At 31.9% G+C, this 16,397-nt stretch overlaps 1 protein-coding gene across 1 annotated transcript; it reads right to left on the bottom strand.

Annotated features, from left to right (window-relative positions):
• Nucleotides 1-378: 378 nt before the first annotated feature.
• On the bottom strand, nucleotides 379-14,484 carry LOC134709259 (uncharacterized). Its single transcript, XM_063569425.1, has 4 exons — nucleotides 14,379-14,484; nucleotides 9,072-9,940; nucleotides 5,430-5,487; nucleotides 379-1,093 (listed from the first exon to the last, which is right to left on the bottom strand). Exons 2-4 carry the CDS (start codon nucleotides 9,753-9,755, stop codon nucleotides 555-557), a joined length of 1,281 nt encoding a protein of 426 aa, XP_063425495.1. The 5' UTR covers nucleotides 9,756-9,940; nucleotides 14,379-14,484; the 3' UTR covers nucleotides 379-554.
• Between the last annotated feature and the right edge of the window lie 1,913 nt (nucleotides 14,485-16,397).

Here is a 16,397-nt window from a genome sequence, read left to right as displayed (position 1 = left end):
ATCAATAACAATAACAATATCCTTTTTCCCATAACTGTTTACAGAACAGCGGTTCCAAAACAATATGTGTTTTAGCCTGGATGATCAATGTGTTGTTTATAAGCATTATCAACTTATCAACCACAGCTTACCTTAAGTTAAACCTAATTTCACCCAGCCAACTATATCCTGAAAAGTACTTGAATCATTTACTATATATATTCCAATTTTTAACAAATATTTTACGTTTTGTAGTAATACACGACCTTTCAAAAGTAAACTACAACTAAAAAACAAAACCCTAATGAGTATTCTATTGAGCACATTAATCCTTTTTTTAAATTCAAAATCTTTGACACATACAATATTATCCAAAATGTTACAAATATATTTCTCCTTTATCAAAAGTTTCATTTCTGAAAATATGTTTAGTTTGACTAAACAATAACCACTATTTTTGTCGGACTCCTTTTTAAGTTATAAATTAGAGTGGTATACGTGGTGGTTTGGCACCTTTATTATAATTAAACCATGTAGATTATTTGATTACTTGAATGGCTGGAACATAAAAAGTACTACTTCTTCCAGATACAAAATTTTAAACCGACAATCACACTTAAAGTGGCAAATACCTCTTTAATGTTACCAAATATAAAAGATAAACTATACGACAAAAGGTAATGTAAAAAGCAAAAACAAAATGGAATGACTAAAATCTTGAAATAACGTGAAAATGAAAAGTTCTTCATTTTAGATCTAGCTATCAATAGAAAAATATAATATAGAAGAAAAAATACGGGTACTGTTTCACGTGTGAATAGTATAGAATAGACCGAGAAAAGACGAATTAAACCTGATTCTATAAACCAAATAAATGTTATTAAAATATCTGGGGAAATAATGATTACGATAAATAAAAGTACAATTGATAATAGGAATATGATCAAATTACTTGGTACATGTGGTAAGTAATGTTTTAAATAAAAGTAGAAGCAAATGAACAATAACAACATAAAAATAAAAACTCCAAGATCAACGTAAGGAAAGATCAAACAACAGCCAATTAAATCTATGGAATACATCAACTTGTTCAAAATATTGCTGCTGCTCCGATCTGAAAAAACAAAATGAATAATCAAAAATATATGTGTTTAATTTGGCCTCGTTAATGGTATCTCTGTTTGTGAGTGTCACTTTCAAATGTATCTGTGACGTAACTGGCAGCATCTAATCAATCTAAATTATATTACAAGAGATTTGGTATGAAAACATCTAGTATGTAATATTGGTACTCTATTTCGGAAGGAACGCATACAAACATACATATTATTAAATTTATTTTTGAGAAGACAATGTAAATAGCATTTGGCGAGTGACTAATTTTTTTTTATATTTTTTTTTAAAATAAAATGCATACGTTTATATCCCATGCACCAGTGTAAGTCTTTATTCCTCATTACCTCTATAAATAACGGCAACAGTAGTTTACCGCTGTTCGAAACTCATAAATCGATTGAGAAAACTAATCCAGGTTACAAATCAAAACTGAGGGAAACACATCAAATATAAGAGGAGAACAACGACACAGTCGAAACACAACACTAAAATGCAACAATCACAGAAACAAACTTTAATATAACAATGGCCATTTTCCTGACTTGGTACAGGACATTTTAAGAAACAAATGGTGGGTTGAACCTGGTTTTGTTGCTAGCCAACCTCCCGCTTTAATGGTAATATTTAATATAACATTAAAATGACAACATTACATGACAGGACTACAAGACAAATAAATGACAAAAAGGACAACTCGATTCCAACTCTATACAGGTAATTTTTTGAAAAAATGGTTATTTGTAAGAAATCAGAAAATGACGTCATGTCATTTCCGATATTTTTATAAATGAGTAAATTTGATAGATAAATTATTCAGGTTACTAGTTTTAATCATGAAAATATTTGAAATTAGAATATGTGTTGTGGTGGTCGAATTTCAGATAACAACACAGTGTTGTACTATATGGTTCTGATGAATATCAGCTAGTGTCCGTTAATTTATATAAATAAAAACGTCAGCATTGCAATACTTTTACAAAGTATATTTTCAGTTCTTAAAATTCATTTAGGTTCACCCAGGCCTTAAATCTTTTCAAGTAGCTCTGTTTTCTCTGTATCTCTGTCTTTTTTTACCGATGGTAAATGCTCGTAAATTCATAAAGAATAGACAAATCAAGGCATCTAAGAAAACTGAGGAATGACATGAAAATCAAAAGGGATTGGGATCGGTTCTTCGATATGGTAACCGTCTCCTGAGATATGTTCAATCAGCCATGCAAATTCACACTATGACAAAATGTCAATATCGGGAATAGAACACAATTGGTTAAATCACAGATGAAATAATTTTACTGGTGTCTAGCTATATAGAGACCTAAGACCATAAAACATGTTGCAATGAGTTGACACACAGAAACGTTTTATCTGTCAACCAACCTTTGACCATATAACTTGCATTGTTGATTAAACTGTTTAAGGGCATACGATACAGTTACATGGGATGTAAGGTTGCTAATGTAAAATGTTATTTACGAGACGTCAAACTGTGACATATCGGGAAAAGATGCATTTTTCGACTGATTTTTATCTCTTTCATATTCATTTGATAAAATTTACTGTTTGCAATAGCATGAATTGTTCTATATAATAAGAATGTTCTTATCCCGGGCATAAAAACAATGCCGTATTTTGCGAAACCTTTTCAACTTTTGATCTTCAGTGCTGTACAACTTTGTCCTTTTTTCACTTTCGATCTTTTATATCTGGGCGTCACTGGTGAGTCTTGTGTGGACAAGGCGCGTTTTTGGCGTATTGAATTTTAAACCTGATGCTTTTTGTTATCTATTAATCATGTTTTTCTGTGTCTAATATGTTCTCCTATTTATTTGTATTGTAGTCCTGTAATATTATGTTGTCATTTCAATGTAATATTTAACTTTGCCATTAAAGTGCGAGGTTTGGCATGCCTTAAAACCAGGTTCAACCCACCACTTTTATTCCCCTTTAAAAGTGTCCTGTACCAAGTCAGGAAGATGGTCATTGTTCGTTTCTCTTTGTGTTGCATTTTAACGTTGAGTCGTTTGTGTTTTCTCTTATTTTTGAGATATTGAGATAAGACGTGGCACGGTACTTGTCTATCCCAAATTCATGTATTTGGTTTTCATGTTACATTTGTTATTCTCATGGTGTTTTGTCTGATGATTGGTCTGTTTCTGTGTGTGTTGCGTTTCGGTTTTGTGTCGTTGTTCTCCTCTTATATTTAATGCGTTTCGCTCGGTTTTGGTTTGTTACCCCGATTTTGTTTTTTGTCCATGGATTTATGAGTTTTGAACAGCGGTATACTACTGTTGCCTTTTTTTATCATTCAAACTGATTTAACTTGAAAACAAGTTCATGGACCCCTCTTTTTTAAAATGACATTCTGTTTGATAACGTATGAAGATTATTTGTATCCATTTTCTTCAAAAAGTAAATAATGCAAAAAAAAAATTAATTTGATAAATATACAGCCAAAAAATACGTTTTTTTACGTTCATGAACATTTGATTTATTACTCATAAATTTATATGATACTTATATACAAGAGAAATTACAAATAACTTAATAAAAACAGCTTGTGTTTATCTCTAAAAGGGGCACTAGCTGTCAAATTCATGGTCACCGATTTGACTCAAATTCTCATATTTGATTTATAACAATTTAAAACATTTATCTAAACCATCAAAAGTCTAAAATAAACAGTTTACAGAACATGGGGTAGATAATATATATGTTCGTTTCGTGTGTATTTCAGTCCAATCGCCATCTAATTAACTATCGATTTGACCTCAGATGACCATATAAGCGATGTAAACATAAATAAAGATATGAATATATTAAACCAACACGTTCAATTGGAAATTATAGGTCTGCTTGATTTTATTTCATAGATTAAAAATAGATGTTTCTCATTGTTTTTAACCGTATAAGAATGATTTTATGTGCATCGAATTAGTAATCAAATGATTAACCGTAGTTTCACTTTCATTGTTGACATTCTTTTTCTTTAAATAACAAGTACACGTACAATGCATGCGTTGTCAATCTCTAGCTAGGGGTTAAATTAAAGTTCACATGAATACGGATTTAAAGAGGTCGACTCATTCACTTGCAGGTGAATAACTAATTATCAATGTTTCTTAGCATAATTTGACAAAATTGAACCTTTTTGGCTGCAAAAAGCGAATTGTTAGTTCACTATTTCACATTTATTATTGATTGAACAAACAAAAATCAAACTTTAGATTTTTCATATGTCTCGTAGCTAGTGCCCCTTTAAAACAAAAAAGTTATGCATTTCTGTCGGAAGGAAAATTACGTCTATAGATCCAAATTTTGAGCAAATATCTGAAATTTTGACTTCGATTTACTCTAAAAGTAGCACATGGAGGTACATTTTTTATTTCATATTTGATTTAATCAGGTGAAAAATAGCCTATTTGCAAAGGACAAGATTCACTTACGGCACAAAATGGCCTAAAATATCAACTTTATCATAAAACAACAAAAAGGTCACAATTTTGTTCCTATGTGGGTCTTTTCAAAAGACTTAATGCTAAACAAACCAGTTATTTTCATAAAAGTACATAATATTCTCCAGAGTAAGCGCATTTTGGACATTTTGTCAAAATATGATGATTTTGTGCAATTTTCAAACCTAAAAGCTTTAGAAAAACCTTGGCCTCTACCTACGATCCAAAATGTTTTGGGACCAAAAGATTTCAATTTTAATACAGAATTCATCGATATAAACTCTTTTTGGCTCGTAGATGGAGGCCAATGTTAATTATGCCAAAAAGAATCAAAATAATAGGAAAAAAATACCAAAATTGACATTTAAATATAAATAATGTTTATTCCAGGGGTCATAGCTTCATAAATTTCAAAGGACGGTTCCATAAAAATATATTTTTGTCTTAGTCGTATTTACAGAAGTATTTCTATCTGAAATTTGTATTTTTTTGGCCCGATTTAAAAAACATAAAAAAATTAGGGCCAATTTTAACCCTTCGTGAACCTTCTCCTTTTCAATATGGGATCAAAATTGTACCGTATGCCCTCAAGAAACAATACAAATATTTTGAAGTAGTAGTAATCTTATTTGTAAAACATATCGACTCGGATGTGCGGGGTCTATATATGATAGTTCTGTGTTTAGTCTATTGCTCACTTATTCTTATATGACTGTATTTCATAGGATAGAAAAGGTCTGTTTTGTTTTAGAATATAGATTGATAATTAAAATTGCGAACTGTTTTCAAGGATTCTGTCACCAGCATAATACCATAAAAAAAATTCTCATATTGCTGACTGCTTATAAAATTAAATCAAACAGACAAAAATTGCACACTTACGTATTTCGTCTATTTTCTTCGTTTGTTGTTCCAATGCATCATGTATATTGACAATTTTCTGAAATTAAAGTATTTTTAGAATACAATGAATTCATAAAAGATTCCTCAGCCAGTGTGCATAATAAGTTAAGATTTTCCTTAGTAAACACTTAATTTAAAGAAACTCCTTGTATAAAGTTCATATATAGTACTCACAATGTTTACATGAATACATTCGTGCTATGATTTTTCTTTTGATTCGTTTGTTCGTGTATGCATAAATGCATAGCATAAAGTGTTCTAAAGTTGAAACAAACCACCTGTTTAGGTTTGTACTTCTAACCAGTATGTACGATGAAGATCTTTAGGAATTCAAAATCATATTCAAGGAAGTGTTCATCGGATTTTCAATTAGAAAGTTTAAAAACAGTATACAGGCAACTTACAGTATAAAGTTAAACTGAAATGCAGTTAACTTTAGCGTTTGATAGATCATTGATAATGTTCTTGAATATCACCAAAAAAAATTGTAACGTCTCATTTCATTGACCGAAAGATTCAAATACAACATTAATCGTAGTGTGCACGTAAATTGACACATATGACTTACTATGGAATGTACTATGTTACTTCGAACGTAAAAATAAGAATTTGACAATGTATAGGTCACATCTTTGGTCAAAAGATTTAAATAAATGTTTTGTGAATTTCAAATATATAGTTGTGTCTAAATATTATATTGCAGCAACATTATTATCTTGTACCGCATTATGAAGAAGATAAGGATCGAATACAATAAATGTGCCGCTTGTATACGGATGATTAAGTAACCACTTTCAATTTCTTTCAATGTCGTAGTTACTTATAATAAGGATCTCATAATACGTATCCGTTACCATAGTTGCAAAAATGGGTTTCCGTTTTAGTGCTTTCATGCTATAAAACGAACATACAGAACGTTACACAGCAGCTAGTGTTTTGTCATTCAGAAATTACGTATCATAAATGAACCAAATTGTCCCCGAAATATAGAAACAAAACAACAATAATCGTAAAAAAAACTATCATTCGTACACGTGAATGAAGACGTAGTAATATGCAATGTACTATCATGGTCACAATGAAATTCAAATGAATTCAGTGGAGGCATGTTGATGAAATGTTACATCGGCGAAGATTTTTTCTTTTGTATGTGTGGAACTAAAATAAAAATAAATACTTGTGAGAAAAATCGTAGTTTATAAGGATCAATATGAATGTACTGTTTTCGATTTTATTTGCCTAAATCTCATGTTTTAATTTCATACCGTAAGAATAGTGATTTTGCTGAACTATCCGCTAAATTGACGTCTAGTATGCATGCGTATTTAGAATGAAATACAAAATCATACATGTAAGATAAACTGATCAACGACATATAAAGAAATTATTAATAAGGATGACTGAATGCATGTACAAAAAAGAATCCACCTTTTTATTAAAACATTTAATGAATAAAAAGTTTTTAAAAACTGATTGTTTCGGTTGTACCTATTTAGATATTTACAATATATAATATACGTTCTTTTTTCAACCGAGAATAGCAAAACAGTATTATAAAATTCATTAAGCATATCGCTGCGGTTTATAAAGTACATTTCCTTCTACTTTGCCATGATTTGCCATCTCCATTTTTCTCTAAACAAAGTATGGTTGGTTGGTTTCTTCATCATTTGAATTTTCTTAGAATTTTGGGATTTATTTCTCAAAATTAAGTGAACTGGATCAGAAAAAAATCACAATCTTAGTCGAATACCTACAACTTGCGAAAGATATGAAAAGGTAGGATGAGCAACGTGGCAAACAAAAAGGCCGAATGACGATTTATGTAAAAAAAAAAAATCCGAACAAACTAATAATAAAAAAGGCAGGACCATATAGACTTAGAATTTAAAAGACCGGACAGAGATTATAGTTAAAAAAAGAACAAAATGTTTCATCAAACTCCTCCCCCTTTTTTTAACCAATCTAAATAAAATGTTAGGTGTTTTAATCAAAAACCAACTGAGAGGAGACAGTTGAATTACATGTTTTGATGTTAAAGCTTTTAAAGTTTAAAATTTTACTATTGCACAAAATTATGAATTCAATGAATTTTACATGTATACAAGCTAGAATTGCTATGGGATAGCCAAGAAGACAATAATATACGTGATAACGACGATGGAGGATCATAATACCCTTGACAGGTTACATGAATACTAATCAGTTCATTCAATTTATAGTACGCGTGTACTATTTTCGCAGGTGTTAGGTCTTAGATTTGAATTGACCAATGACAACGGTCGTTCCTTTCCGAGTTAATCAGATAAAGTTTGGTTGACTGATTACGTCGCACTACCTTTCGCTAAGCTTGGCCGCATTTTGGGTGGAAGGAGCACTGATGACCTAAATTCAAAAGGTTTTGACAAACATAAAAGGTAATCAAATGCACTGATCTTTAACTATGAAGACTGTCGGCCGTCAGTTTCTGTAGATGAAAATACAACTGCCATACTTTTAATGGATATTGTGTGTCCATTCGATATTTATAATAATATGCACGAGCCAAACGTAGACATCAACTTTGAAAAGGTTCATTTAAAAAAGGTGTCAGTAAAAGAATAAGTATAGTATAGAAATAATACTTTAATAACATCATTTTAAAAGCTTTAGTTTGAAAAAAAATGTATGTGTTCAATTCATATCTTGATTTTCAAGTCACGAAACAGGAAATTTCAATTACCACATACTTTGATATTTAGTGGCTGCAAATAGTTATCAAAGGTACCAGGATTCTAATTTAGTACGCCAGACGCGCGTTTCGTCTACATAAGACTCTTCAGTGACGCTCATAACAAAATATTTATAAATCCAACCAGGTACAAAGTTGAAGAGCATTAAGGATCCAAAATTCCAAAAAATTGTGCCAAATACGGCTATGGTAATCTATGCCTTGGATAAGAATGTCCTTAGGTTTTCAAAAATTCAAAGTTGTGTAAACAGGAAATTTATAAAAATGACCACATTTGTGTTATTCATGTCAACACCGAAATGTTGAGTACTGGGTTGGTGATACCATCGGGAACGAAACGTCAACCAGCAGTTGCATCGACCCAGTGGTGTAAATGGTTATCAAAAGCATCAGGATTATGATTTAGTACGCCAGATGAGCGTTTCGTCTACATAAGACTCATTAGTGAAGCTCATATCTAAATAGTTATATCGCCGAACAAGTACAAAGTTGATGAGCATTGAGGACCCAAAATTCCAAAAAATAGTTCCAATTACGGCTAACGTAATCCATTCCTGGGATGAAATAATTCTTAGTTTTTCGAATAATTCAAACTTTTGTAAACAGGACATTTATAATAAAGACCATAGAATTGATATTCATGTCAACACCGAAGTGTTGACTACTGGGCTGATGAAACCCTAGGGGACGAAACGTCCACCAGCAGTTGCATTGTCCCAGTGGTGTAAAAAGCTATCAAAGGAACAAGGGCTATAAAGCTTTAGTTTGAAAGACTTATATTTATTCCATTCTTATCTTGATTTCAAGTCACGGAACAGGAAATTGCAATACGACATGCTTAGATATTTATGTAGCTGTAAAATATCATCATCCTTATAAAAAAAAAATACCTCCTCTGTATTCTTTTCTCGACGCATCTCATCTAAAAGTGCGACTTGGTATTGGATGTTTATAGTTTCATCCAATGGTCTGACTGTTGCATCATGAAGCCTTTGCCTTAATATCTGTTCTTTGTTGCAATGTTTGGCAATAGAAAGTATAATGTTTTCTATATGTATTTTGTTACCAGAATAATCTGTATCTGAAATTTTTCCCTCTTCTGAATGACCACACAGGTTGTTTCTGTACTTAATTAAATCTTCAACGTCTTTTCTAACAGCACCGGTACAAGATGGGACAAAGTTAATTAACAAACATCTCAAAATAGTTAGGTCTAGACACGTGGTTGTTAAAGATTGTTTAGCAGCACTACAACAGAACTGTACCCTGCTGTTTAAATTATGACCTGTCATTGTCGGTCCTGTTTTATCCAATAACATATCTAGTTGGCATGGATGCAGTACTCTTTGTGAATAAGTGTTTCTTCTTGTGAGTGTTCCTCCGGTACATTGACAACACGAATGTTTGTTGTAACAAAGATGAAAAATTGCATGCTGGTTTATATTTATAAAATCTATCAAAGTCAGGTTTCGCTTGGATAAGTCATCCTCTAGCAATAACACGAGTACTTCCTTTCCATGTTCAACGATGACGGTTGATGTTCTGTAAAAGTTTTCTCTTTGTTTTTGTGTCATTATGTTACAAAAATTAACACAGCTATGTTATTACATGGTTCATTTGAAATCAAGTATTGCAATCTTGATGAAGTCTGTTTTGCTGGATATGAAAATCCTACTTTCCGTTTGTTCAGATTATTTAAAAAGCACAGGTCAGTATACAAGGACCAATCCACTGATAAACCGGAAACAGAACACTGTACCTAAAGTTATATAATACATTCAATTAAAGGAAACTACATTTATACATCTCTTTAAACACTAATGTAATGCATATATGTATATATTATGAAAGCTTATTTTGTTTATTCTATGACGTTACGTGCGCTCGATGTTCGTACCTCTTTGGAAAATCGATGTAGTTGGCAAGATTCAAGTCCAAAATATTTAATTTTGTGATATCATATTCATTGCTATTGTACTTATTTTAAAAAATATTAGAAACGAAAAAATAATTGTTGAAACTATGTTTTATGCTGCATGCGACAAGCTTCATTAAAAACCGCTATTTTTAGGCTGTCCCGCGTAGTATATTTCATTTATTGTAACCACTGAACTATAATTTTCGTCTAAACTATTTATTTAACAGAAAGGTTGTTTCAGTTTTTTAAGCATTTTTTATGACATTATAATGATATTATAGAAAAAAAAGCGTTCCATATTACAGGGTCAAATCTGTCCCACAGGAAACAAAATTGGGATTACAGATTTAAGAATTGAAAACATATATCTAAAATGGAAAAAAGTAAGTATTTGTATTTACTACATCAATGTTAATTTGCTTAATTTTATGAATTTAATGACAAATATCCAGGAAGATGATATATGGTAATTTATGGACAATTTTTCAAATGCTTACTAGGTTGTCGCACTGCAATGTTTTACGTAAAAACGAACTCAACTCAAATGTACGTCAATTGTTTGCTTATCAGTGTTCTTATACACAGTGTAGATACTATTCTGTACGCTTTCCGGGAGTCGCGATTTTCGAAGCGAGAACTTTTTGGATCACATTTTAAATTTGTCGGATATACTATATTAAACGGTAAGATGTTCATCTGTACATTGCTTAATGATTAATTCAGCTGACATCGATATTCACAAATGGTTTATAATTAAATTTAGCACATTCATTATTCGTATCTTTGCCTTAATCAATAGATTTTCAAGTGCATCACTAAGGAAAATCAGTCGGTGAACCTAAAAACAATCTTTGTGTACCCTTACTGTACAAATTAACGTAAAATCCAGACTTAATTCACTAAATTAGGTATATTCTAAGTGGTGGTTAAAGTTTCAGCCAGATCTTTGAAGCCAGAGATAAGAAAATTACACTTGTTTGGATTTCTCACTGTACGATCAGTCACGCTTGTATATTTTGAAACTGTATGATCAGTCTTTATTTCACTGTATTCTAGTAGTGATTTCAAAGTTATTTACGATACATTAGAAGATGGCATTTTTCTAAATAATACAAATATATTTTAATAAATTCACATCCTGTAAACTTTTCAAACATGTTTTAGTTTGATAGGGTGTACTCGACTTACTACATTAAGTATAATTATGTTTAAATGTGACTGAAATAGAAGAAGGTTTGCTTGTTTATAGAAGTTTCAGAAATGCCCTCCGTTATACTTACAATTGTACAATTACAAAGGCCGAACTGTAGCCTATAATTGATCACAGTTCCTTCAATTTGTTTTGGGTGTTGATCTGTCTCTTTCACACGCAATTGTGCACCACTTTGTAAAGCGATGGTTTATAGTGATAATGAAGTCCGTCTTTCCGTTCGTTCGTTGGACCGGTACAACATGTCTCGCCGGTTTTGCAAGCGCATCTCCTCATAAACCACTTAATATACATAGGGGTTTCCAGACATTTTTAATTGGAGAGGGGGTCCAATCCAGGAGAAAAGAGGATTCCAAATATATGTTCCAATACAAATGCATTGAAAGTTAAAAAAGAGTTTTAAACCGCCGGATCCTTATTTTCTTGAATCTGCACTGGTATATTACTATTAATTATTTTTTCTCGGATTCCGTATCATAAATTATAATATAAAAAAGAAGATGTGGTATGATTGCCAATGAGACAACTGTCCACAAGAGATCAAAATAGCACAGACATTAACAAATATAGGTCACCGTATGGCCTTCAACAATAAGCAAAGCCAATGCCACAAAGTCAGCTATAAAATGCCCCGAAATGACAATGTAAAACAATTCAAACGAGAAAATTAACGGCCTTATTTCTATAAAAAAAAAGGAATGTATTTCGAATTTTATTAAAAATCTTTTATGGGGTTTCTTTATATAAGATACGGACTTGAGCATTGCATTATATGGGGCACACATCAGGTTTTTCCAACTGTGACCTCCAAAACCAATTGTTAAACTTTTCTTAAATTGCTCCATTTTTACTCTATTAATGTGTTATGGACCTTCTATTTCGAATTTTTGGTAAGAATATTTTTGATGTTTCTATATCTAAAATACGGACTTTGTCATAACCTTATATTGGGCGTACCTATTTTATATCCACAACTTCCTTCAGAAACTTGTCATAGCTCAATGAATCTTTTTCAGATTCCTTATCATTTTATTCAATTGTGTACCTCTTAATTTGGTTTTTCGAAAAATCTTCATTTTTTTATTTCCATGATAAGGACTTTTCCACTACCTTATTGGGTGGTACCTGTTTACTATACGCAACTTTCAAAAACTTACCATATACTAGTATTAATAAAACTTCCTCATATTCTTTATTAAATGATGCCACTGTGCACCAATGATTTAGTTTTTCTGGTGGTTTATTTTTTTCCAAAACATGGACTATAGAAGTGGCGGGGTATAATCTCGTTAATTTTTTCCTCAATACCTTAAGTTTTTAAACAAAGCTTTCTCTATCTATTTTTTGTCATTTTAAAAGAGACAGGCTTGATGTATGTTATCAATAATTGGTCAACGGCAAACGGTGTAAATAGTCTTTAAAAATGTAATAGTTAAACAGATAGCTACAACGACACACTAATACAAAGTCCACAAGCGAATCATGTATTGCTTTTTAGGCATTTGATTTTAAGTAAGACTGACGGAACAAAAATATAATTATTTAGCCGTCTATTAAAATCATCAGAAATATATTTGTATTGTCTGATGAAAGAAATCACACGTTATAGTTCCATGGACTCAATCATAATATCACATAGACACGTATATACCTTCAAATTGCCGTTGTTTTTCGGTCAATGTCGTTAAAAACTTCTATTTGTTGTTGTTTTTTTCTTCAAAATCACGACTGGTCATACAGACAAAAAATCTGAAATCGCTTCTAGAATACAGTCAGTTTTAGACTGATCGTACAGTAATTTATTTTGGGACCCTCAAGGAAAACATATTTTTTATTTGAAATACGAACATTCTACTTAAAAACGGTAGGAATATTGAAACAGTATATATTTTACTGTAAACTGATGCAAATATTTGCAATAAAAGATTATTTGCTTTTTACTACGAGAGCAAAATTGTCAATCGATTTCACTTTTTTGTATGAAGTTGGTGTGATGCACACGCATATTTTATATTCTACTGCATGTTTTTGTTACAGTTACTCATATTTATGATGTTATACATACATTTGAGATGTGCAAAGCACTTTATAGATATAGGAGTAAACAAATGATGAGAAAAGGCACCATTCTGTTAGCCAGTTTGAAATCCTCGCTTCGAAAATCGCGACTTCCGGATAGCGTACAGAATAGTATCTTCACTGTGTTATAGTGATAGAATTTTAGGATTTTTTAAAATGTTATTTTTCTTAATTTTTCAAAAATCTGAAATACATCAATTTTCAATAAGAAGTTAAAAAGCATCGTCGAATTTGCTGAGTCTTACAAGAATGTCGCACCAGCTTAAAAACAACGTTGCAGTCGAATTTGTGGTTTAAACGTTACAAAATATTCGCGACGTTGTGTTACGCTTACATGTACGAACATCACGCGTAATGTCTATGCTGTAGAAAAAAATATTTGTCCATGGCCACGACTTACTTTTCCGTGGCCAAAACTTACTAATTCGTGAACACGATTTACTTGTGTGTGACCATGATTTATTTGTTCGAAGCCACGACTTATTGGTCCGTGCCCACGAATTACTAGTCCGTGACATCGACTTAATTATCTGTGGTCACGAATTACTTGTCCGTGACAACGAATTACTTGTCCGTGGCCACGAATTACTTGTCAATAGCCACAACTTACTAATTTGTGGCCACGACGTACTTGTCTGTACCCACAACTTATTTGTCCCTGGCAACGAGTTACTTGTACGTAGCATCGACTTACTTGTCCGTGGCCACGAATTTCTTATTTGCGGCCACGACTTATTTGTCCGTTGCCACGATTAAACTGACAAGTAAGTCGTGGACACGGACAAGTTAGTCGTGGCCACGAACAAGTAAGTCGTGGACACAGACAAGTTAGTCGTGGACACGGACAAGTAAGTCGTGGACATAGACAAGTAAGTCGTGGCCACGTACAAGTAAGTCGTGGACACAGACAAGTAAGTCGTGGACACGGACAAGTTAGACATGGACACGGACAAGTAGGGCGTGGCCATAGACAAGGAAGTATATATATACCTTGATTCATGAAAAAATAAATTCCAATCAAATCGAACTTTCCCTAATCATTCATATAACAACGACTCTCACTAAAAGTGTCAGTGTTGGTTAACATAATTCGTTTGTAGAGATATATATAGCGTAGATATTTTTAAATATTCTAAAAACAACACTTTTACCTGATGTCTTTACGTCATAAATATAGTGTAAAAAGAGTGAAGATAGCGTGCGTTAGTAATGTGAGGAAAATCGATGTGTACTATGTACCACGATTCACTAAGCATGATATAGAAATCAATACAACTGAACTTTATTCTCTGGTATTTAATTTTAAAGGTAAAATTAGAATGCATTGATAAAATTAACAATTGAAATTTAAAAAATGTTTAATGATTAAACGCACATTATGGCAATATATACCATATACACAGAATTAACACGCATGAGTAAATGCAAACTGAATCTCTGATCCCGAAACTGTCTGTATACGCCTATGAGAGATCTGAAAACTATGCAGATAAAGACACAAAGGTTGTTTTCAATCACCCAAACATGTTTTTGGTTTAATTAGATTCTTTGATATTAATTTTAGGAAATTGTTAATTTCTCCCTTACCAATTGACCTTAAACACTTCTCTTGATATTATTGATCATTTTTATTGAACTTGGGCGAGATAATGATTTTGATCTTACATTGAACAGACAAAAAAAAACTTGCCAAAGACTTTATGAAAATTTATATTTTGCTTAAAATCAGGTAGTCGTACGAAAAAAGAATAGATACTAGTATAGGAAGATGTGGTATTGTCACGAAAAAGAAGTTCCTTCATATAAATTTAAGTTCCAAAAGGAAAAAAACCCATTCTAGAATATTATTTCTACAGGAATAAATATTTCAGTATATTTTCTTCAGACTTGACGGAATAAATGATATAGAATAGTTGTTCCAACTGGAAAAGATATTATTACAATGTTTATAAATTACTTCTGTGAGGCGGAACAAATATATGTTGACGGTATCAGTGTCAAGGGGACAAATCTCCATCCAAATGCTTTATAAAAGTTAACCATTATAGGTCAAGGAACGGCCTTCAACACGGATCCTTGGCTCACATCGAACAACAAGCTATAAAAGGTTCCAAAATTACTAGTGTAAAACCATTCAAACTGGAAAACCAACGGTCTCATCTATATAAAAAAAAAAAAACAACGAGAAACGAGAAACACGTATAAATTACATAAACAAACGACAATTACTGTACATCAGATTCCTGACTTAGGACAGGTGCAAACATATGCAGCGGGATTAAGCGTATTACGGTACCAAACCTTCTTATTTGTTCTTAAACAATATTATAACATCACAGCATAGAAAAACGCACGATAAAATATCAATTGGAAGGCTTAACATATCATTAAGTTTCTTCTGTACATTATCTGTAGAAAATAATCTTTGATGGTAGTTACTAGTCTAAAAGAATGTTTTCTGTAAAGTTTCTCAATTTCCTGTTGATTCATTGAACAAATTAACATAAAATCGTTAATGTCCAGTTCTGAGGTAATTTAATCACTGCACATGTGGAAGCATGATTTGAATAGATTACCTTAGCCGTTTTTGGTACAACTTTTAGGAATTTTGGGTCCTCAATGCTCATCCACATTGTAATGGTTTGGCTTTATAAGTGTTCTGAGCGTCACTGATGAGTCTCATGTAGAATAAACGCGCGTCTGACGTATTGAATTATAATCCTGGTAACATTGATAACCATTTGCTAATATTGGATAGGACTTTTCTAATTAATTTTACAAATTGTCATTCACTGAAAATCAAGCACAATCCCTAACGTTAGGGGTTTAGTATCATACCATAATAAAATGCATGAGACGAAAATAAACCGTATACGTTAACATGCTTTTTAAACATAAAATTGAATTTATAAATTTTATGATGATTCGGCTTCCTTAAGATATCTTGTCATGTATTGACTTTCAGTATATTTTGAAGACAATCGCCCCTGAATGTTGGCTGGTTTTGTG

This window comes from Mytilus trossulus, chromosome 3, assembly GCF_036588685.1.
Source record: "Mytilus trossulus isolate FHL-02 chromosome 3, PNRI_Mtr1.1.1.hap1, whole genome shotgun sequence".
Lineage (NCBI taxonomy): Eukaryota > Metazoa > Mollusca > Bivalvia > Mytilida > Mytilidae > Mytilus > Mytilus trossulus.
Note: the sequence above shows the minus strand (reverse complement) of the source record. Positions and strands in the feature narration are given on the sequence as shown.

Bases quoted from the DNA above. Each gene is read 5' to 3' on its own strand.
- LOC134709259 (XM_063569425.1), bottom strand. From the start codon at position 9,755: ATGACACAAAAACAAAGAGAAAACTTTTACAGAACATCAACCGTCATC. The intron at 5,488-9,071 runs GTATTTTTTTTT...CTTTAATTTCAG, and splicing joins GAGAAAAGAATACAGAGGAG to AAAATTGTCAATATACATGA. The intron at 1,094-5,429 runs GTAAGTGTGCAA...TTGTTTTTTCAG, and splicing joins GAAGAAAATAGACGAAATAC to ATCGGAGCAGCAGCAATATT.